General features: G+C 36.2%; 3 protein-coding genes and 1 non-coding gene across 4 annotated transcripts; 3 read left to right on the forward strand and 1 right to left on the reverse strand.

The window, feature by feature from the left end:
• Window positions 1-4607: 4607 nt before the first annotated feature.
• LOC106323144 (formin-like protein 14) lies at window positions 4608-8628 on the forward strand. The gene is made up of 8 exons (XM_013761307.1): window positions 4608-4858; window positions 4991-5074; window positions 5150-5859; window positions 5942-6163; window positions 6302-7764; window positions 7947-8064; window positions 8389-8460; window positions 8563-8628. The coding sequence occupies exons 2-8, from the start codon at window positions 5002-5004 to the stop codon at window positions 8626-8628; spliced, it is 2724 nt and encodes a 907-aa protein (XP_013616761.1). The 5' UTR covers window positions 4608-4858; window positions 4991-5001.
• Window positions 8629-14990: 6362 nt separating this feature from the next.
• LOC106326022 (ethylene-responsive transcription factor ERF115-like) lies at window positions 14991-16229 on the forward strand. Its single transcript, XM_013764064.1, has 2 exons — window positions 14991-15303; window positions 15422-16229. Exons 1-2 carry the CDS (start codon window positions 15051-15053, stop codon window positions 15937-15939), a joined length of 771 nt encoding a protein of 256 aa, XP_013619518.1. The 5' UTR covers window positions 14991-15050; the 3' UTR covers window positions 15940-16229.
• Window positions 16230-18770: 2541 nt separating this feature from the next.
• Window positions 18771-18856, reverse strand: TRNAY-GUA. The gene is given in 2 exon segments: window positions 18771-18806; window positions 18820-18856. It is a non-coding gene; the product is annotated as a tRNA-Tyr (tRNA).
• Window positions 18857-20553: 1697 nt separating this feature from the next.
• Window positions 20554-22863, forward strand: LOC106319547 (calcium-binding mitochondrial carrier protein SCaMC-1-like). The gene is made up of 4 exons (XM_013757912.1): window positions 20554-21113; window positions 21421-22194; window positions 22272-22362; window positions 22472-22863. The coding sequence occupies exons 1-4, from the start codon at window positions 20750-20752 to the stop codon at window positions 22647-22649; spliced, it is 1407 nt and encodes a 468-aa protein (XP_013613366.1). The 5' UTR covers window positions 20554-20749; the 3' UTR covers window positions 22650-22863.
• Window positions 22864-23341: the final 478 nt, after the last annotated feature.

A 23341-nucleotide genomic window follows, 5' to 3' on the forward strand; every position in this document is an offset into this window, starting at 1 on the left:
ATAATATATATATATATATATATATATATATATATATATATCATGTTTAAAAATATATTATATGCTATAATTTGGGACCAAGTCACATTTGTTCACCGAATCATTTTTTAAATACGATCACATCACTGAAAATTCAATGTTTAGGAAACATACAAAAAGAAAGGTTTTTAGAATAGAGATTATTCTTATTTACCAAAATGCGAGAAGACTATGGCGAAAAAGATTTTCATTCTAAACAAACTACAAAGCCTGAGAGTAACTCTACCTTACCTACATAATGAAGCATCACTTCGATCTTGGTTTTCATTACGTATCTGTCATTCATATGTGGCACGACAAACATAAAATCAATATGACTATAAGCTTCTACACTTCCACTATATAGTTACTAACGGAAAACAATGTTACTCTTTCATTTTGAAAAAAATATTATCAAGAGAGACTCAATCACTCAACCATTCAAATTGATGAAACCCACATTTGCTTCTCCCTCTCCAATTCCAAATCGACAGTCCTCCACCTGATCTCCTCCACATTGCACAACTCCTCGCTTTCTCCAATTTATCTTCATTGTTGATCCTTACTGTTCCAATTCCCAACCTCTTAGTAGTAGGAGCAGCTGTTGTCATTATTCTTCTCTTGAAGCCATGTTTCTGTTTTGAAATTGTTGTTTTTTTCCTTGCGACCCAAGTTCCTGTTTTGAAACTACTCCATCCATGACAATACTGGTCCTAATCGTATGAATTCTCCAGTGTCAACTTCAGCATCCCATTTAACATCATCAACGTAGACATCAGGATCATGAAAATGTAAGTCACATGAAGCTCTATTTATCTCTGCCCAATACAGCGATTTAGCGTTCTTGATTGCATTTTCTCACACTGAATCGTCCTACTGGGCCACTCTAACGTATTGGAGCATATACCGCTCCTCTTCTACAACTTTGGGCAATGGAACTGAACCAAACTTAGCACATAAGTCTTTTTTCCCAAGTATGATCAGACTGTTTGCAGGTAGCTGCAGAAAACATAAGAATATGAGTGAGAAAAAAACTTTGTTCTCAGGCAAGATTCAAGTCTGTCCAAAAATATTTGATTGTTTTTTTTTTGACTAACCAAGTTAAAAACCCGACAGCCGCAATTCGAACCCGCCTCAGGTGAATGCTTGGCAAATGTACGACCACTAGACCAACCTGTAATTACGTAAATAAGTTTCGTGTAATAAATGTTTATAACTTGCCTAGCATACTTCTTTTCTCAGCCTTATTGCATAATCCGGATTAATTATGTACTATCCAGATATTAAATCTTATAACCATCTCAACATATTTTTATATAGGTTCACCAAACAATAAAATTTTGCTACCTCATTTTCATTTTTTTTATAAAATAAAATAAAAATAAGAATTTTCCAGGTCATATTATGTTTTTTAAATAAAAAGGTAAAATAAATAAATACTAGTAGTAGCTGCCTAAAAAATGAATTTTTTTAACATTGTTAACATCGTCAGAAAAATAAGTTTATAGCACTAAACCTTAAGTTTATAGCACTAAACCCTAAACCCGAAACCCTAAATCCCAAACCCTTAGGAAAATCCTAAACCCTAGGGTTTGAGTTCTTTGGTTTAGAGTATTGCTGACGGCGTTTAAGGTCTAGTGTTTAAGATCTAGTGTTTATGATTGATTTAGGATTTAAGATTTATCTAAGGGTTTAGTGTTTCGGATTTAGGATATAGTATTTTGTTGCTGCTGTTAACAATGTTTAAAAAGAAATTTGGCAGCTTCTACTATATTTTATTTATTTTTACATTTCATTTTAAAAATAATATAACTTGACAAAAAAAATTATTTTTATTTGAATATCAGGTGACAAACTATTATTGGTTGGTTAGGGGGTAAATCCAAGAAAAACTCCATTTCAAATCTTGGTTAACAAAATGATACTGTTGGCTATTACAAATTTAATCTGAAATATCTATATAATATCCGATTATTAAACTCATGCAAGTTCAAAGAAAAAAAAATCATGCATAAGTACTACGCTATCTATTCTAATAACTCATTTCAAACCATGATGTATTCCAATGTGTATTTTTACTTTCTTGAAGATATGTTTAGTGAATGTTACACTTGCTATCCAATTTTTAATGATTTATTTTACAAAATTTACACATAATACAAATATAAAACACAAATAGTATTAGAGTTTATCGGTTAAGGTTTAGTATTTATAGTTTAGGACTAAGTGTTTAGTAATTAGGGCTAATGTAGTGTTTCAAGATCATGCTCTACATATATAGTGTTGTGATACTTTTAGGATTGGTTGGATATCTCATTAGAGAATTGTCGAATCTTATAAATATATCCGGTTACACAGTAATCTATCCGGTTATGTTCCTCGTCTAAACATTGCACATAGGGTTCATAATTATTGTATCCAGATTACATTTAAAATATCCAGCTAAGACTTACGCATATATATATATATATATTACTTTTGATATTAACTCAACCCGAATCTATAATACATTGTCCAATTATATTATGTGTTCAAAATACATATACAATAACCATTTTTTAACTATCAGCATGAAAAATCAGATTATCTATATATTATTTGATTATAATGTGCATTCATAAATATTATTGTAGCTAGTGTATTTTTACAAGGTCAACTCAAGACTTAATCCATAATTTATTGAAGTTTAATTTCTTATTTTTGAACCAGTATATTCAAAAACGATAAAATAATTGGATATATCTAAATTATTTGTAGAACTGAACAACCCAATTGTTATATATGAAAACAGTTTTCTATATGTGTTTGCAATGAAATGCCTTACAAATGGATCTCTAGAAGCTTTGAATTTTCACCCTTGTTCGGAATCGCGCTAGATGTTAGTCAGACGATCGGTATAGGCCTAACGAGTTGTAGAAGAATCTCAGATTAATGGCCGCTTATTCGGGATTTAATTTAATGGTTATTCAATTTTCTGATAAATTATAGATATGAATGGGTGCCTTCCATAGAGTGTAACACTATTTGCTATGGGAGAGTGGTTTCTGAGGCACGTATTAACTACATACTGTTATGAACATGGCCTGTAAGAAGTCACTGGACTTAGTTTTCATACTGTTATGAACATGAACAGATTCGTTTTCATCATATGGAACAAGGCAAGAACAGAGATTTATAGAAGCAAAACCCAAGAAGAGATATAATCAAAGATCAAAGCTTTATGGACAAACAATCAAATCCAGAAACTTAAATTCCATTAAAACTGAAAATCCAATTCAATCAAGCGTGGTAAGAAGAGTCATCAGAGTTGATCGTAATTGAAAGAAGCAGGACAAGACCAAGAACAGCAAGCAGAGAAATCTAAAAAGGGTGAGAAGAAGAGTCATCAGACTTATCACCGCCGTTAAACCACCAACCATTGTCTCCGCCGGAGCCGTTTCCATTATCATTATTGCCGCCGATATCTCCAGAAGGAAAACAGTTTCTCCTCCTAGCGATTGATTAGTAAAGCTTTCATTAGCAGTGGCTACTAATAGAGGGAACTGGGAAAAGGAGGGAAGTGGTGGTGGCCGGAGTGATTGCCGTGGGAGAAGTACCGTCCAATTTTCCGCCTAGAGAGAAAGAGATGTGGAGAGAAGAAGAGACACGTGTCTCATAAGATACGTCCCTTATTGTCCTCAATTAAGGAACGTTCCTTCTAATAATAGGCAATTTTCTTTTTCTTTTAATCCTAATAATATTAAGAGACAGCCTCAAGAGACTGCGTTAATGATGCCCTTAGTGAGTTTGACCTGCTGTCAATGCAGTTTTTGTTTTGTTTTTTAATTTTTTTTCATTAGTGGCATCGTTGTAATTTTTATCATCTTCTTCCCCAATATGTTTTAGGGTTTTCCAACAAATCTCAGAGCCGTCATATATCTTTGTTTCACCGATTTCATCAGTTTCTTTTGCGTTTATCTTGATGTTTATGCTTAATGCTCATAGATTTAACATGTAGCACTTGATTATAAGCTTAAAACTTCAAAAGTTAATATTTTTGACGAACAAAACGAAATCGACTCGCTTAACCTCTGCCTAGCGTTTTCCTGTTGCTTAATCGGCGAGTGCAACCGTGTATTAGACCCTGTTAACTTCTCATTCTCTCTTTTTTCAGGAAAAAAAAATTCTAGGTGAATGTACGAACTTTACATTCCAACAATACTCTGACATAAAAATTATCCAATTTATTAAATATATCTGGTTTATGATGTCCGTAGGTCGAAGGATCTGTCTTTTGGCTCGAAGGATCATTTCGTCATTTTATCCTGTTCTTCTACCCGGTTTTGCAAATAATTATTATTTTAGCATACTTGTGCAATTACCATCTCAGTTTTGTATATTGGCCTAATTAGCCCTTTATTGTTGTTTATCCTGCTCTTCTACCCGGTTTTGCAAATAATTATTATTTTAGCATACTTGTGCAATTATCATCTCACTTTTGTATATTAGCGTAATTAACCATTTATTGTTTTTGTTCCGAAAATAAGTTTCAGAAATGAAAAACATAAAGATAAGGGAATGACAAAAATGGAAGAACTGTAGATGATTAATTATAAATAAATCGAAAAAGCGATTTAACTTAATTCAAAATTTGAAAACCAAACGTTCCCGATTTTCATCATCTGCGTCCACCATCGCCCCTGCAGCTGGCAGCATCGGGGAATGTAAATAGCCAACGTCACACCCACTTTTCGTTCTAACGTGTCAGTCGGCATCAATCATCGTCTTCTCCTTCTCTTATAAACCCTAATTTCTGGTGCAGTCGCACACATCCTCGAAACCATCTGTGTTCGATTTTCAGGTGTCGATTCCATCCAATTTCCGGAATTTAATTTGATCAGATTTTGCTTTTGACTTTGATGAGCGAGCAAGTGTATTTAAGAAACTTTGTGCTTTTGATTAGCTGATTCTGATCTTATCGGATTCGCTTCAGGTTTCGCTACAATGTCTCTGTTAAGTAGGTTCTTCTACAAGAGACCACCAGATGGGTTGCTTGAGTTTGCTGATAGAGTTTATGGTAAAATCATATTAACGATTACTCTTCATGTTGTTATGTACTCTAATATGGCAAAAATCTTTGTGATTTGGACAGTTTTCGATTCTTGTTTTTGCACGGAAGTGTTGCCGGATGACTTATACCAAATCTTCCTTCACGAAGTCATCAATGACTTACATGAAGACTTTCCCGAATCATCTTTTCTAGCATTCAATTTCCGACAAGGGGAGAAAAAGAAAAGAAGCGTCTTTGCTGAAACCCTCTGTGAATACGATGTTACCGTCCTTGAGTATCCAAGGCACTATGAAGGCTGCCCTTTGCTTCCTTTATCACTGATCCAGCATTTTCTCCGTGTCTGTGAGAGCTGGCTTTCTCGTGGGAGCCGTCAGGATGTTATTCTTCTTCACTGTGAAAGAGGAGCCTGGCCTCTTCTGGCTTTTGTCCTTGCTAGTTTCTTGATTTTCAGGAAAGTTCACAGCGGCGAGCGAAGGTGTCTTGAGATTGTGCTTCGTGAGGCTCCCAAGGGTCTCTTGCAGCTGCTCTCGCCCTTAAATCCTTTCCCGTCTCAACTTCGTTATCTTGAGTATGTAGCGAGGAGGAACTTGAATCCTCAGTGGCCACCTCCTGAAAGAGCGCTTTCTTTGGATTGTGTGATTATTCGAGGTATTCCAATTTTTGACTCCCAATATGGATGCAGACCTATTATACGTATCTTTGGAAGAAGCTTTAGTAGCACAACTGGTCTTTCCACGGAGATGCTCTATTCTATGTCCAATATAGATAAACCCCTCCGGCTTTACCGACAGGTTGGTCTGTGCTATTCATTTTGTGATTTCTGCAATACGTTCTTTCCGAGTAACGTAACAACTCTCTATAATCTGGCTTCAGGCAGAATGTGAGGTGATCAAAATTGACATCCAGTGCTGGGTGCAAGGAGATGTTGTACTGGAGTGTGTGCATATGGATTTAGAACCAGAACGAGAGGTTATGATGTTTCGTGTGATGTTCAATACTGCATTTATCAGGTCCAACATACTAATTCTGAACCCTGACAACTTGGATATTCTTTGGGAGGCCAAGAATCATTATCCAAAAGGGTTTCGAGCAGAGGTATGGACCCTTTTGTTCATTTCTTTAAAATTTTATATGTATATGAGAAAATATGGGTGCAGAGGAGAAACAACACAAATAAATTATTAATATATGCGTGCGATTGTGTCTGACTCCCTCCGTTCTTCATGCATTCAGGTTTTGTTTGGAGAAGTTGAGAATGCTTCGCCTCAGAAAGTTCCAACCCCAATAGTAAATGGTAATGAGATTGGTGGCTTGCCCATAGAAGCCTTTTCTAAAGTTCAAGAACTTTTTAGTGGTGTGGATTTGGCTGAAAATGGAGACGATGCTGCTTTTTGGTTGCTGAAACAACTTGCTGCCATAAATGATGCAAAAGAGTTCCGGCACAAAGGGAGTTATTATTTTAATTCTCCCGACTCTGAAGAGGAGACCAACACATCTAGTGCCGCGGACAGTTCTGATGAAGGACTTGATGCCACTCATAGACCTCGAGCCTCTCTATCTTTTGATAATGATGAGACAGAAGACATTTCTACATCGTTGGCTCCTGAATCTTCAGAGGAACCTCATGTATTCCCTCGTCGTCAACAGCAAGAAGTTTCAGCGAAGCAAAGTGTCCACCCTTCGACTCTTCCACCTTCTGTCACACTTTTGCCTCCACCGCCACCGCCCCCTCCATTTCCCGTAAACAAAGTTACAAGCATAGGCTCGTTGTCATCCCAACCCCCACCTCCGCCGCCACCTCTCCCTAGTTTCAGCAGTAGAGATCCTCTGACAACATCGCACCAGCCTTTCAACAAAACCCCACCACCTCCTCTACCTTACTGTAGCAGCATTTCTCCACTTTCAGTTCCACCTCCACCACCATCCCCACCCCCACCCCCACCACCTTCGTTTGGGAGCACAGGAAATAAACTTCAGGCGCAGCCACCACCTCCTCCTCCGATCCATGCATCTTTGACTAAATGTGCACCCCCACCCCCACAGCCACCTACATCTCATTCTGGTCTTGCTCGTGTTGGCCCATCTTCTGCACCCCCACCACCTCCACCTCCGCCTCCTAAGGCTAATATTTCAAATGCCCACATGCCACCTCCTCCACCACCTCCACTTCCTCCTTCATCTGCAAAGTTGGGTGCTCCCCCTCCGCCTCCTCCACCACCACGTCCTCCTTCATCTGCAAAGTTGGGTGCTCCCCTTCCGCCTCCTCCACCACCACTTCCTCCTTCATCTGCAAAGTTGGGTGCGCCCCCTCCGCCTCCACCACCACCACGTCCTCCTTCATCTGCAAAGTTGGGTGCTCCCCCTCCGCCTCCACCACCACTACTATCCAAGACCCTTGCTTCCCCTAGGCCAGCTCTATCCAAGACCCCTGCTCCCCCTCCTCCGCCAGCTTTGGGTCGTGGGACAAGTAGTGGCCCACCACCACTGGGAGCAAAAGGTTTAAATGCACCTCCGCCACCTCCTGCTGCAGGAAGGGGCAGAGCTTCCTCGGGACTTGGAAGAGGCCGAGGTGTAAGTGTGCCTACTGCTGCACCTAAGAGAACCGTGCTAAAGCCTTTGCATTGGTCTAAAGTTACTCGGCCAGCAAAAGGTAGTTTGTGGGCTGATGATACTCAAAAACAGGAAAACCAACCTCGGTGGGTTCCTCTTACACTTTCTTTTAGATAGTTTAGCGTGACATTCACAGTCTCTAGTTCATTGATAATAGTAAAACAAATGTTATCAGTCGTTCCAGTTCTGTCTTGCAAATTTTCTTATCTCCCAGTAGCTGGTATGTTTGCTGAAGCTAATAATATGATTTTATGAATCTTCATGACAGTGCCCCTGAAATAGATATATCAGAGCTCGAGAGTCTTTTTTCTGCAGCTTCAGATACGACTGCTAAGAAAAGCACAGGTCGCCGTTCGAGTATCAGCAAACCTGAAAAAGTTCAACTGGTAAGGCAGCTCTGTTTCACCTCTTTACATATCTAACATTTGTTATATATAAATTCAATTCTGTAAAATTTCCAAATATTATCAATTTATCATGTGTAGGATTTATTTAAGCAGCTATTGCCTACAGCTTTAGAGTTCATGAAGTAAATAGTTATTTGACGATCCAATTCATTGGTTACCAGAAAACATTGACACTTGATATACTTTGCAAATTCCATTTATTCCATCAAATGGGTAGTCTATGACTAATATAAACGAATATGATTGACGCCTCTTGGTATACTTATCTTCTAGTCCTAAGTTTTGTGTGTGTGTTTGTATCAGGTTGACCTTCGAAGAGCAAATAACTGTGAAATAATGCTTACGAAAATTAAGATTCCTCTGCCAGATATGCTTGTAAGTTTTTGCTCTCGGTTTGCTCATCATTTTAGCATTGAAACAATAATTGTAAGGCGGACGTTCAGAGTTTACATTTCTTTTTGTAACTTTTTTACCTAGTTGCATCTCTTTATATCATGTTTACTATGTCTACTAACTGAGAATTTCATATCTGTTTCAATATGAGAATCATTTTATTTTTTTTATCCATTAATTTAGTAAAACTTCATAGCACTCCTTAAATAGGTGGAATAACCATTATAAAATCGTTATTCTCCTTACAAACGGAGATAACATAGGCTCCAAACCTCTTTGAACATCATCATATGTTAGTGCCGGATGCAACTTTGCATTAAAACAATAATGTCAAATTTTTTGAAATTTTTTCAAAAACTATGTGTCCCCTACGAAAATATTGAGTTTTTCGTATATTCTTTATATACTGAAGACTATAATATTTAGTGTTGTTTTAAAATTTCTAACCACATTCTACCTTTGTATTAATGTATGTTAAACTCTCTTTCATGGTATATGGGAATCGTTATAATTTTTTTATCAATTAATTTAGTAAAACTTCATAACACTTCCTAAATAGGTGGAATAACCACTATAGAATCGCTATTTTCTTAAAAAAACGGAGGCAACAAAGGCTTCTAACCTCTTTGAACATCATCATATGTTAGTACATGATGAAACTATGCATTAAAACGATATTGTCAAAAATTTTGAAATTTTCTCAAAATCTATGTGTAAATATTGAGTTTTTGGTAAATGCTTTATATACTGAAGCCTATAATCTTTAGCGTTATTTTTAAATTTTTAACCACATTCTATATTTGTATTAATGTTATTTAAACTCTCTTTCATGGTAAATGAGCATCTTTCTAATTTTATACCAATTAATATTTTCAAAATTTCATGTCATCCCTAAATTAGTGGACTTACTAAGATCGCTATTTTCTAGAGAAACATAGACAACAAAGGTTCCAAGCCTCTTTGACCATCATCATATGTTGTTTTAGGATGCAGCTATGCATTAAAACAATATTGTTATATTTTTGATTTTTTTCAAAATCTATGTATAAATCCATACGAAATATTGAGTTTTACGTTAAACGCTCTATATACTGAAGCCTAAACTTTTTAGTGTTGTTTTCAAATTTTTACCCACATTCTACATTTGAATAAATGTATGTTAAACTCTTTTTCATGGAATATGAGAATCGTTATAATTTGTTAATCAATTAATTTAGTAAAACTTCATAATACCCCCTAAATAGGTGGAATAACCACTGTAAAATCGCTATTTTCTTGAAAAATGGAGACAACAAAGGCTCCGAACCTCTTTAAACATCATCATATGTAAGTGCAGGATGCAACTATGCATTAAAAAAAATAATGTCAAATTTTTTGAAATTTTCTCAAAATCTATGTGTTAACCCCTACGAAAATATTAAGTTTTTGGTAAATTCGTTATATACCGAAGTCATATCATTTTACCCTTGAGGGCAATGCTTTTCTTATTCTTGTTGTTTTCTAGTGTTTCTTTCAATTTTGGTTGGCAACTTATGTAAACCCTCGGTCACAACAATTTCAACTCTATTCCATTTTATATTCTAAAACTCATTTGTAGTAAAATATATTTTAATTCTATTTTGTTTCCAAATCTAAAAGGAAATTAAAAATAGATTTACTCCATTTTGGAGTAATCTTATTTTTTCATCATTCCATTTTTAACTTTAAATTAGGAATAGAATAAAACTTAATTAACTATTTTAAATTTACTTTATTTTGAAATAAAAGATATAGTAACACATTAAAAATGTTCTTAGATTAATAATACGTACTTATGTTAACAAAATTATCTTTAAGTAATCTATGACCATTTCATCAACCAATCCCCAATTCCTTTTGGAGCAAATAAATTAGTAGCCCAATTCTCCTGTAGTAACTATCCTCACGTGACGGATGCGTTTGTTAAACTTAAATATCTTACGGTCAATTTAATACGCGTCTAGGTTTCATTACTAATGATTTAATTATCTTTCACGAAAAAGACGAGTATATTTATCAAGTTTATGGATAGTCTTACTCGTACGTCATACATATGATTTTACATGACTTACGCCATGATCAGGGGCGGAACTAGAAATTAGTTTGACATGTGGCATAATTTATATATATGTATTTATTAAAATATCAAATATAATTTATTTCATTAAATTATATTTTTAAATACATTAATCACTAAAAGATTACACTTATAATATTAAAAGAAATAAATAATTTTATAATTTTAATATTCCATTTTAAATAATATTATAAAACTATAAATAGAGCATAATATTTTTATTACAAAAAAATTATTTCTTCATTTTAGTTTATTTATTTATTGATTTTATTCTAAGTACTGAAAATATTAGTAAAATAACTTTTAGAGTAAAATTTAAATAAATTATATTTTTATTTTGTAAAAAGTTTTTTTTTTGTAAAAATGTTAAGATATTATTACCAACTTTTCAAATTTTTGACAGAATTACAATGGGAACAAGAAGCGGACGAAATAAAATACAGCTTAAACAACTATTCGATCTAACCTAAGCCGGAACAGACACAACAAGCACAAGCTCCAAACCAGAAGCCTCAGCTAATCCGCACTTACCGCTTGCCGCAAAAGGAAGGGCCAGTTAAACCGAGAGTCAGAACCCGGTAATTTTGGCCTCCCCGATGATCTGCTCTTAAAGATATGGCCCGACCAAGAACAGCTCACGGTAGACATCAAAGCGTCCACCATCATAATCAGTAGCCACGCCAGAGGCCAAGCACCCGCATCGACGAACCGAGCATTTGTTTGAGACGGAACAGCCACGAGAACTGAACCCGTCCAAGAAAGCGGGATTGTATCCACCGCCTAGCACCAACCCGAAGCCTCAAGACCTGCAAAGAGCAGAAATGCTGCACCACCACACAAGTTCAAGTGATCTTATGCAATGCTGGGATGTGAGCATAACCAAGTGCGCCACAGTAGCGACCAACGACTGCGCAACCGAGAGCCGCCACATCACCTGAAGCCTTCGAGAACCAAAGGAAACAACACTCTAAGCTGAAAGAACCATCTCTGGCGCCAAACAGAGACAGAGCAGCAAGAAAGAACAGAGGCACAGCTCCAGACGAAATCTTCGGCCTTCAATCGGAGCAAAACGGAGGAGGGCCGAGCAGAGGAGCTTTGAGGAGAGGAAGCACCGAGAGGGACCATCCAGATGCCATAGACAACACCCTTTGAAACCCTGACAGCACTATCACGGACCAATTGAGCCAAATACCAGCCTGCGTACGAGAACTCAACGGCCGCCTCCGTGGTAGCAAAATCCTCCGGAGCTCACCTGCTTCCACAGAAGAAATGCAACGATACAGCACCGCCATACCCGAAGCACCACTCACTGGAGCCACTTGACCACCTAACTAACCGGAAGAGATCCTCCGACAAGATATAAGGCCGTACAAGCCAAATCTCCCCCACCCGAACAGCAAACACCGGAAAATCGTAATGGAGAAAATCCGGTCAACCTGAACCCAAAGAACCGACCATTACCTCGGACCACTGCACAACCGCCTCACCGCGAAGCCAGAACAGCCACGACGCCGCCGGAATCTTATCTCCTTGCGCGGAGAAATCTCCCAGAGCAAAGGGAAGCCCAGATCTGCAAATATGTCGACGGAAACAGGAAAGACCACGAAGCCACGACAAAGGAGAACAAGAAAAGAGAAGAAGGTAAGCCTCCGGCGCCGGTACGCGCGCGCACGCGCCGCTGGACGCCGGAGCAGTATCAAATCTAGTTTTGGAAGCCGAGAGAGAGAGGAGAGAGAGGTCAGAGAGGAGAGAGAGTTGTCTATTTTGTAAAAAGTTACATTAGAGAAAGGAAAGAAAAGAAAACAATTGTGAAAGAAAGTAAAATAATTGTAGGTAGCAAAATGAAAGAAAAAGAGAAAGGTGACTAAAAGTGTAGAAACAAATTTTGAGAAAACCCTTGGTAGGTTCGAACTGAGAGAGGGTTTGGCACCACTTAATCGTTAGAACCATAAGAGATACACGATAATGTGTTTGTTCACGTCCCTAGAGACTTATATTATGTAGCATGTGGCACATGCCACACCCTCTCCACACCTCGGTCCGCCCATGTTTGAACTCACAAATTGTAATAATCTGCTTTACTTTCTCACTTGCACTTATAAAAACCGTTTAGATGATCACTGGATCAAGCTTCCACATAATTATACATACAGTATAAACTGAACTATCATTCCAAGCTATAGATGAAACTAGAAGGCATCTTCGTATATCTACTTGTAATAAATAATAGACTCCAAAACAAATGTTCAGTTCACACGTTTTCTTTTTAAGTTAGTGATCCGTGTGTACACATCTCTTGGACATGTAACTACTTTTCTTTTTCAGTCTCTATCCAAATTATTTTTAGGAAACAAAAAAAGAATGTTGTCCAAAAAAAAAGAAACAAAAAAGTGTTATGAAAGTTATATAGAGACAGCGCCGAATATGTTGAAAATATAAAGGATGTGGAGTCCGCTATACTATTTGCACAGTAAATTTCTTTTCTATATATACGATCGATTTCGATCATTTGTAATATCATCATTCACTCTTCTCTTCTCTCTATAATAAACTTTTTCTATCAGTGTTATAAATTCTACGGGTATAAATTTTGCCCTTATTTAAATTCCCGCGATATAATAAAATTCTGGTTCCTTTTATAACACGTTATCAGCACGATCGTTCTCTAAATTGGTAAAATTTATGTGTATCATTTATACCCTGCTATAATGGTCGGTATACCGCCTCTACTATTATTTATATCATGTTATAATGGCCGGAATACCGCCTATATTATTTATTAGTAATTTAATTATTTATTGGTCGGCCGAGCCGCCTTATATTCTGTTTATTATTTATTGGTCGGCCGAGCCGCCTTATATTCTGTTTAGCGAGATTCAGTTCGTCTCCTACGCAAAGACATTGGAATGGAATTAAACATGTCTTTCGTTACCTTCAAGGAACAACTGATTTAGGCTTGTTTTATCCTAAAAGTTCAAAAGGTCAAATGATTGGTTTTGCAGATGCAGGTTATTTGTCAGATCCACACAAAGCTCGATCCCAGACAGGATATGTTTTTACAATTGGAGGCACCGCCATATCTTGGCGTTCTCAGAAGCAGACACTTGTTGCTACTTCTTCAAATCACGCTGAGATCATTGCACTCCATGAAGCAAGTAGAGAATGTGTATGGCTAAGATCAATAAGCCGACACATCTGTTCAAGCAGTGGGATTGACGAAAATGCGGAGCCAACTATTCTTGAAGTAAGATATGTTCAATCATGCGACAATGCAGCCGACCTCTTCACAAAATCACTCCATACCTCGGTATTCATAAAACACATCCATAACATTGGAATGCGTCATCAGAAGGATCTATGACTGCTTATTCGAGGGGGAGCTTACGTAGTTGTACTCTTTTTACCTTACTATGGTTTTTTCCCATTGGGTTTTCCTGGAAAGGTTTTTAACGAGGCAACAAAGACGTTAAGCGAGAGCGGATAGTGACACCGGCCCCCAAGGGGGAGTGTTATGAAAGTCATATAGAGACAGCGCCGAATATGTTGAAAATATAAAGGATGTGGGGTCCGTTGCACTATTTGCACAGTAAATTTCTTTTCTATATATACGATCGATTTCGATCATTTGTAATATCATCATTCACTCTTCTCTTCTCTCTATAATAAACTCTCTCTATCAGTAATATAAATTCTACGGGTATAAATTTTGCCCTTATTTAAATTCTCACGATCCAATAAAATTCCAGTTATTTTCATAACAAAAAAGAATATTCTACTTCAGAAAAAAAATCCCACTCACACGTCCGTAACTCTTTTATTTTTATTTAATTAATTAATTAACAATTTTATTGATTCTTATTTCTCAGAGAATATCTCGGTATAGTTTACACACACATATATGTATTATCTTTGTATTTAAAACCAAACCTTCAAAAAAATAGAACTTTTTGTTATTTTTGTCTTCGTCCTCGATTCCAAGCATGAGTTCCCGAAAAGAAACCAGTAAAGAATATGTACATGCATGCATTTTCCTTCTTTATTTCCTCTCTTTTTGCCCTTTTGGATCCTTTTTTATTGCGTTCATATGTTTTTAATTCTTCTGTAGAGCTTTGCACTAATCTTTGTTCAGATTCACACGTACGCATTGCATTGTCTGCTATAAGCAAATCAAAAGTTTTTTTTTCACGCGTTTCAACTGTTTTAACAAGTACACTAATGTAAGTGCATGATTTATGTGTCTCGAATATTAAGATAGGTAGAAAACTAAATAAATTTCCAAAGCATATGCAAAACTTCAGCTTTACGTTTTTGTTTTTGTGTTTTTGTTTTTGTCTGTATAATGTTCACACAGACAAAAATCCTTCTATAAATACCTTTACAATTGCGCTCACTACAAAACCCTAAGTATTATCTTTCTTCCACTTTCCTTCTTCTTCTTTGTTTCTAAAACACTATAATTTAAGTCAAATCTGAAAAGATGGCGAATCAGAGGAATTATGGGAAGAGGCCTTCTCGAGCCGGTGAATCAGAAAAGAAGGAAACTGAAGATGAGGAGAACATATTTCCTTTCTTCTCGGACCGCTCCCAATACGACACACGTGCCATGGTCTCAGCCTTGACTCAAGTCATTGGAAACCAAAGCAGTAGTACTCATGATGATAATCAACATCACCCTGATGAGTATAATCAACAAGATTCTACCCAACCTATTTCTCCTAAACAAGACCAAGGTATAAATAAAAAGGATTGGGTATATGCACATAAAGCTAGATTTGCTAGCATCTATTGCAAGTAACAGATAGTTTATGATGATATATTAATTATTTTCCACTTTTTGATTGTATGAAGGAGACTTGAGGAAGAGACATTATAGAGGGGTAAGGCAACGACCATGGGGAAAATGGGCTGCTGAAATCAGGGATCCACAAAAGGCAGCACGCGTGTGGCTTGGGACATTTGAAACAGCTGAAGCTGCTGCCATAGCTTATGATGAAGCAGCTCTTAAGTTCAAAGGAAGCAAAGCCAAACTTAACTTCCCTGAGAGAGCTCAACTAGCAAGTAACAGTAATAGTACTATTACTGGTCTACCAGACTATAACTCTTCTAATCATCAACTTTACAACTCAAATCCACAAACCATACCATATGATAACCAATACTACTATAACCAATATCTTCAGCAAGGAGGAAATAGTAACGATGCATTAACCTATAGTATGGCAGGTGGGGAAACCGGAGGCTTAATGTATAATCATCAGACATTATCTACTACAACTTCTTCATCTTCCGGTGGATCTTCAAGGCAACAAGAAGATTATACCAGATTTTTGCATTTTGGGGATTCTTCTCCTTATTCGGGTTTTTGAGATCATCTTCATATAAATAATTAAGAGCATGATTAATGGGAGGTTCCTAAGGTGGAGTTCTTAGCGGAATATAAGAACCCGTCTCTTAACTTTTAACTAAAAAAACTAAGAACCTCACCTTAAGAACTCCCCATTAATTATGCTCTAAGGGATTTCGGGTGACTTTGTTATGAGGAGATCATATGTTCCTTGAGTTTTTTTTTTGTACTTTTTTCACTATGTGTGTGTTGTTTGTGATCATTTTGTTTATTTCTTCTTTCAAGAGTTTTCAGGTTCTTTGTTACCAACTCTTCGACTTGGGTTTACTTTACTAGCTATATACGAAAATGTCACCCTTAAATGTTATGAATAATCTCAAATAATCACATACTTACATACATATTATTCAGTGGTTTGAGTCTCAGTAGATGATGCTAATGGATATATTTTTTGGAGTGTCTAACGTAACGTAACCACGTAGGTGATCAAAACAATATAAAATCACGTCTATTATCCAATAACACCGTCCAGGGCAGTTAGAATGTATTTCCCAATATAGTCAAGGTCCCAAACGTAGTTGATTTTTCTGTCATAGCCCGTATAATGAGACTCTGACAAGACAGTTTTTTTAAGGTACTGGGACTACAAGTAACAACAATGAAAATTTGACCAAGACAGACGATCCCCAAATGTTTGTTTTAAGTCATTGATTTTGTCAATCCAAAGTGGTTGACTCCCTTTGACCCATGTTTTCTTATCCCTCTTAATAATTTTAATTTCCCTCGTCTTTTATTTTATTAAAAATTTTACACAGTTTTTATCAAATTTTTTTTACACATTAATAAACGTTATTATGGTATACACAGTACAATGTCACAATGATATAGGCAACTTGTAATGTAGATTCATAAATGTAGTACACATATAATCAAAAGCAGGTCGTTACCATTTCGAGTTAGATTCAATATTGTACATGTGTTTCAGATGGAAAAAATGGTTTCGTTTTGTAATTTAGGGCCTCGTCTTTCATATATCAATTGAAATGATGGTTATGATCATGAATTTCGTTATTTTAAAATACCTTCCGACCATCGCGTTGTCTCCTCTTTCTTTTGTCTCTCACTCTTTGGAACCTTTCTGTTGATTTATTCGTGTTTCTTGTTGGTATATGAATCTCGGCCGCCAACAAAAATTTGTACTTTCGACACATTCGTGGAACTTCAAAGGCATTATATTATCTTAAGTATTTAAATATTGACACGTGGGATGTGGCGCTGAGTTACACAAAACCGTTTCTCTACACAAAATTGTTCTTAGATTTTTTTTTTTTTTAACCTATTGTTCTTAGATTTAGAACCGGTCTTGTACGTGGGTTTTTAGGTTTAATTTTATTTTGGATGTTTGTGTTTAGAGCCCTATCTATAGTTTTTTTTTTGGTTGGGTTTGAGCTTCTGTACTTTTTTATGAATAATAATATCAGATGGAAAAAAAAAATTTTAGAACCGGTCATAGATATAGCCAAATGAAATATTAGTTTTAAGTTCGTAATATTTTTCGAGTTAATATAAATAAAACTTCAGATAATTTTAAAAAGATTTTAATAAAATCATTATTAATTTTTCAGAAAGACTCCACAATTTCAGTGCCGGTTTTGTCTTAGATATCCCTATAAAATTGTATACAGAAAACTTGTAGTTAAAAAAAACTATTGATCACTCTCTAGTAGATAACTATTCTCCTAATAATATTATATTATCCCAAGCCTGATTATTTGTCAGGATTTTTGTTGATTAATTCTTTGCTTAAATTTTCTTAGCAATCTTTAAAAACATTTTTCCTTTTGGCATGTAATACAAAGGCATGGCAAGTGATCGATCATACATGTCATAGTATTGCCAATAATACTCAAATTCTTTTTTCTTTATTTTTTTGAAAAAAACTAATACTCAAATTCTTTGATGTGAAGTTCAGATATCGACCGTTCCTTACAAAATAATTCAAATTATTAAAACATAAATACAATTATTATCGATCATCCCGACAGACAGAATATGAAAGTGGATCGACACCTGAAAGTGGGGGATGGTCGCATCCGCACGCACGCGGGCCTGGCACCTCCCTTTCAACCTTTGCGGCCTTCTAAGCGCTCACAAATCTCAGCCACTTCATTTACAAACTTATTGGCCACTTCAATGGTATGCAAACTGTGCATGCATACTACTTATCATACAAAAATAAAATAAAAATACTTATGTTACATGTATCAATGTACAAATCGCTACCCAACTGCTCACACTCATTGTATACAGCGCAACCAACTTCAGTTCCCCAAATAGTTCGTTACAAATCGCTACCCAACTGCTCACACTCACTGTACAAATAGTTCTTATTTCACAACCGCATCCGCATTTAAACTTTTTGTTTCTTAATACACGTTTTAAAAGTTTAAAGAAGGGATAAAATCATTAATTTGTTTCGTATACACGGTGAGAATTGTTGATATTCGTCGGTGAAAGCATGAACTATTGAAAGAGAAACACGTAGAATCATAACTTTTTGGTTTGTCTGTGAAACAGGTATTATGGGGAACAAAGAATATGTCTGTAAAAAAAAGAAGAAGCAATCAAGAAAGTGAATCTTGAGCCAGTATTAATATAAGATGAAGAAAAGCCGAATATTCTGTCATTAAAGGCATATATATGATTCTTTTGAAGTTTCACTTTCCAAAATTAGAGCGACAAGAAACTACACTTTAAGCCACAGGGGATAAAAAAACATGCAAGATTAGATATCGTAAAAGAGATGGTAAAATATAAGTGAAAAGCGTTTAAATTAATAAAACTAAAAAATAATCCGACCTGCCGGAATCGAACCAGCGACCTAGAGATTATCTGTCAAAGACTACAGTCTCCCGCTCTACCAACTGAGCTAAGGTCGGTTGTTGACAATCCTAAATATATCAGTGTTTTAGTGTTAGTCTTGTTTCCCAATTTGCAAACCGGAGAACAGAACCACCGATCCAAGAACATAGCTAACCAAATTACGAACCACCTAAAATTAATTTCGCCCGTCTCATACGTTACAAATAAAACTAACAGACATTCTTTTTTTCTTTCTATAACTTACTCACTGTATGAGTTATGATCAAACCACAATACGCACGTACAATTTACCTACCGGTTTGACTCAAACCGAATACACACGGCCGGTTTAAATTGGACTAATTCGCACGTGCCGTGAAGAATAACACTAAATTTAAGTGGGGGTTACTGGTGGTTCTGGTAGTTTAGTGGATTTATAAATTCTCCTTATATTTAGAAATCTTCCATAAATCCAGTGATTTTCAAATCAAATAAATAGATTTGAGAATTATTGATATGAGTATTTTAAAATCAAATAAATGAATTGTTATAAATCAATGGATTAGTAACTAGACCTAAATAAAGCACTACCAGAGAACATTATGTTCTCCGACTGCAACTTTCAAAAACATGGATTGTCAGAACAAACTTTTCACGGCATCTCCTCAGAAATTTCGGATTAAACTATTTTTTCGCCATGTTATCGAAAGTTTGATCGGATCAAAAGTAACAATTTCTGACAAAACAAATTTACTTGTCATCTTTTCAGAAATCTCATCGGAGTATTCTCGGAACTTATCAACGACTTCATCTTCTCCACGCTTCATCATCTCTCGTGCCTCTTTTTCATTTTGCTAAGCATCAAAAGCTGGTCGCACACAATTGGTGGGGATACGTTCAAATGGAATACATCTCTCGTTGCATCTCTTTTTCATTATCGTATGCATTATACAATATGTTTGTATGGACATGTGCTTAGTGCATGTTTTTAACATGAGCAAAAAACAATGTATAAAATTTGAAGTAATGCATCAACCGATGTTTGTTAGGATACAAAACTATAAAGAATTAAAAAAAAACAATATAAAACAAATCCAACCAAAATAACAAGGTTAAACCCAATATTTGATCCTATGCATTTTATTCTTAAAAAAAGTTACAAATCCAATCAAATCCAGTTTCAAATTAAATCCATACACAAATCTTTATTATTGAATAACACATAATTCTAAAATTTATTTTAAAATCATAAAACCAATAACTATGGATTTGAATGTGAATTTTAAAATAATAGTACCAATAACACTACATTTAGTTTGAATTTACAAATCCATTAAAATGCAGAAACCAATAACACCCTCTAAGAATATTTTGAAAATAGTTATATAAATTATGGTTTTAAAGTTTAAATTTTTAGATATAGTACTAAATTTAAAGTTTGTAATTTCAAAGTAGACGTCAAATATATAAAATAGAGCTATAAACTTTTAAAATTATTCTATTATTACATCGTTAAATAAACCTTTGATATTTTTTTGAATAGAATCCATAAATATTTTGAACAAGACTCGTAAATAATTTGAGTCACTGTTTATAACTTACTGTATGAGTTATGATCAAACCACAATACATACTGTATGAGTTATGATCAAACCACAATACACGTACAATTGACCTACCGGTTTGACTCAAACCGAATACAAACACACACACACACGACCGGTTTAAATTCGACTAATCCGCACGTGCCGTATAGAATCACACGTGGGAAACCTGCTCGCGATATACAGAGGAAGAAGCAGAGGCGAGGAGGTGAAGAAGATAGAGAAAGCGATTACCGTCACTCACGGTTAACAAAACGACGTCGGAGCCTCCTTCACCGGCCGTCGTTATCCAAAACTCTCCCCAAACATGAACGATCCGTAAGAATCATATTCAAAAGCTCAAAGACTCTTCCTTTATCTCAATCGATGAAGAAGCCCGCATCCGTCACGATGGACCACGTCCTCTTGGCCCTACGCGAGACCAGCGAGGAGAGAGAGGTTCGGATCCGGAGCCTATTCGATTTCTTCGACAATTCGAGCCTAGGGTTCTTGGACTACGCCCAGATCGAAAAGGGCTTAGCTTCGCTTCAGATTCCTCCAGAGTACAAGTACGCTAGGGACTTGTTCAGAGTCTGCGACGCGAATAGGGACGGGCGCGTGGATTACCAGGAGTTTCGTCGTTACATTGACGCCAAGGAGCTCGAGCTTTACAGGATCTTCCAGGCTATTGATGTTGCTCACAACGGGTGTATTTTGCCGGAGGAGCTTTGGGAGGCTCTGGTTAAGGCTGGTAATGTGATGGTGTCTATGTAAAAGTTGGAACCTTTGTGGATGTTGATAGTGTACTGATCGGGTTATATAGTGGTGATTTTACATAGCCAATTTTCTGGAAAAACATAACAAAAACTGTTTCATTGAAGTAGTTTGTTTACAATGAATATGTTACAATTAGTACTCTAAATATCTGTCTAGTCTAGTCGGCAAATCGGGTATAAAATGCATAATTTCCGATTTCTTGAACATTGATTTTAATGTTTTAGCTTTTGATTGTTGAGTATCTCAAACCTACATAAGCCCCCACAGTTGCATTCTTGTAGGCATCGAAATAGATGATGAAGAACTCGCTCGTTTCGTGGAGCATGTTGATAAAGACAACAACGGAACCATAACATTCGAAGAGTGGAGAGACTTCCTTTTGTTATACCCTCATGAAGCCACCATTGAGAACATATACCATCACTGGGAAAGAGTCTGCTTGATAGACATCGGAGAGCAAGCTGTTATACCAGATGGTATAAGCAAACATGTCAAAAGAAGCAGGCTCCTTCTCGCAGGAGGATTAGCCGGAGCCGTATCCAGAACCGCAACCGCGCCTCTGGACCGCCTCAAAGTCGTTCTGCAAGTTCAGAGAGCACACGCAGGTGTCCTCCCAACCATCAAGAAGATATGGAGAGAAGATAAGTTGAGAGGTTTCTTCAGAGGCAATGGTTTGAATGTAATGAAGGTTGCTCCTGAGAGCGCCATTAAGTTCTGCGCTTACGAGATGCTGAAGCCTATGATTGGAGGAGAGGGAGGTGATATCGGTACGAGCGCGAGGCTTTTGGCTGGTGGAATGGCTGGCGCGGTGGCTCAGACCGCTATTTACCCTATGGATCTTGTGAAGACACGGCTGCAGACTTGTGTGAGTGAAGGTGGGAAGGCGCCGAAGCTGTGGAAGCTTACAAAGGATATATGGGTTAGAGAGGGACCTAGGGCGTTCTACAAGGGTCTCTTTCCTTCTCTTCTTGGGATTATACCTTATGCAGGAATCGATCTAGCTGCTTATGAGACGCTTAAAGACTTGTCTAGAACATATATTCTTCAAGACACTGGTTAGTGCATCAAAGCCCTTGGATACTTATTGTTCTTTTGTAGATGATTGTTCTTTAAATAATTTCAAATATTGCAGAGCCGGGTCCTCTGATACAACTCAGCTGTGGAATGACATCAGGAGCTCTTGGAGCATCATGTGTTTACCCTCTACAGGTTGTAAGAACAAGGTAAAAAAAGTTAACAAAAGTTTAATTTTCTGTTCCTTGGTTAACAAGTTACAAAAACAAAAGTTTTATCTTCTTTCTTGCGTAACAAGTTTGATTCTTGTCTTGTCAGAATGCAAGCGGATAGTTCAGAGACGACAATGAGACAAGAGTTTATGAAAACGATGAGAGGGGAAGGTTTGAGAGGATTCTACAGAGGACTCTTACCTAATCTTCTTAAAGTAGTTCCAGCTGCGAGCATTACATACATTGTTTATGAAGCTATGAAGAAAAACATGGCTCTTGATTAGCCAATACAATTTTTCTTGGGGTTGGTCATTCTTTTTTGTTGGCAAGGGATTGGTTCTTGACTGTTGAGCTCTAGATTATGCGAGATAACAGAAACAAGACCGATGCTGTAATACGTTTGGTCGTTGATGTGTTCATGATCTAAGAGTCAAATTACATATTCAAAACGGATATTGGATGGATTAAATTTACGGTTTGGTTCATTTCTCAAATTAATGTTGATTGGTTCAGTTTCTTACGGTAATGTTTTTGATCATTCATATTGGAACGTACGTTTATTTTGACTGCACGTTCGGATTTATAACTTTTTTATATGTTTTGTATTGATTTCAAGTAAGCGTATATATATACTAGGTTTGTAGTTTTAAAAATACTAACATGCATAACATCTATTGTATATTTGTATATGTTTTGAATGTGTGTGATTGGTTAATGAAGAGTCTTTAAAGAAAAGAAAAATTAAAAGATATATATATGCATTTCAAGTAGACCTTTTTTATATAATAGACATGTTAAAAACTATATTGCTCGGACTATAGTTGTAAAATTATACTCCCTCTGTTCCATTAAGATAAACATTTTAGAAAAAAAATTGTTTCACAAAAATGTATTTTTTATGTTTTCTATGAAAAAATTGTAAATTTCAAAAAAATTAATTGATTTTATTGAATTACTATTAATTAAAAATTATGGA

This window comes from Brassica oleracea, chromosome C2 (assembly GCF_000695525.1).
Source record: "Brassica oleracea var. oleracea cultivar TO1000 chromosome C2, BOL, whole genome shotgun sequence".
Lineage (NCBI taxonomy): Eukaryota > Viridiplantae > Streptophyta > Magnoliopsida > Brassicales > Brassicaceae > Brassica > Brassica oleracea.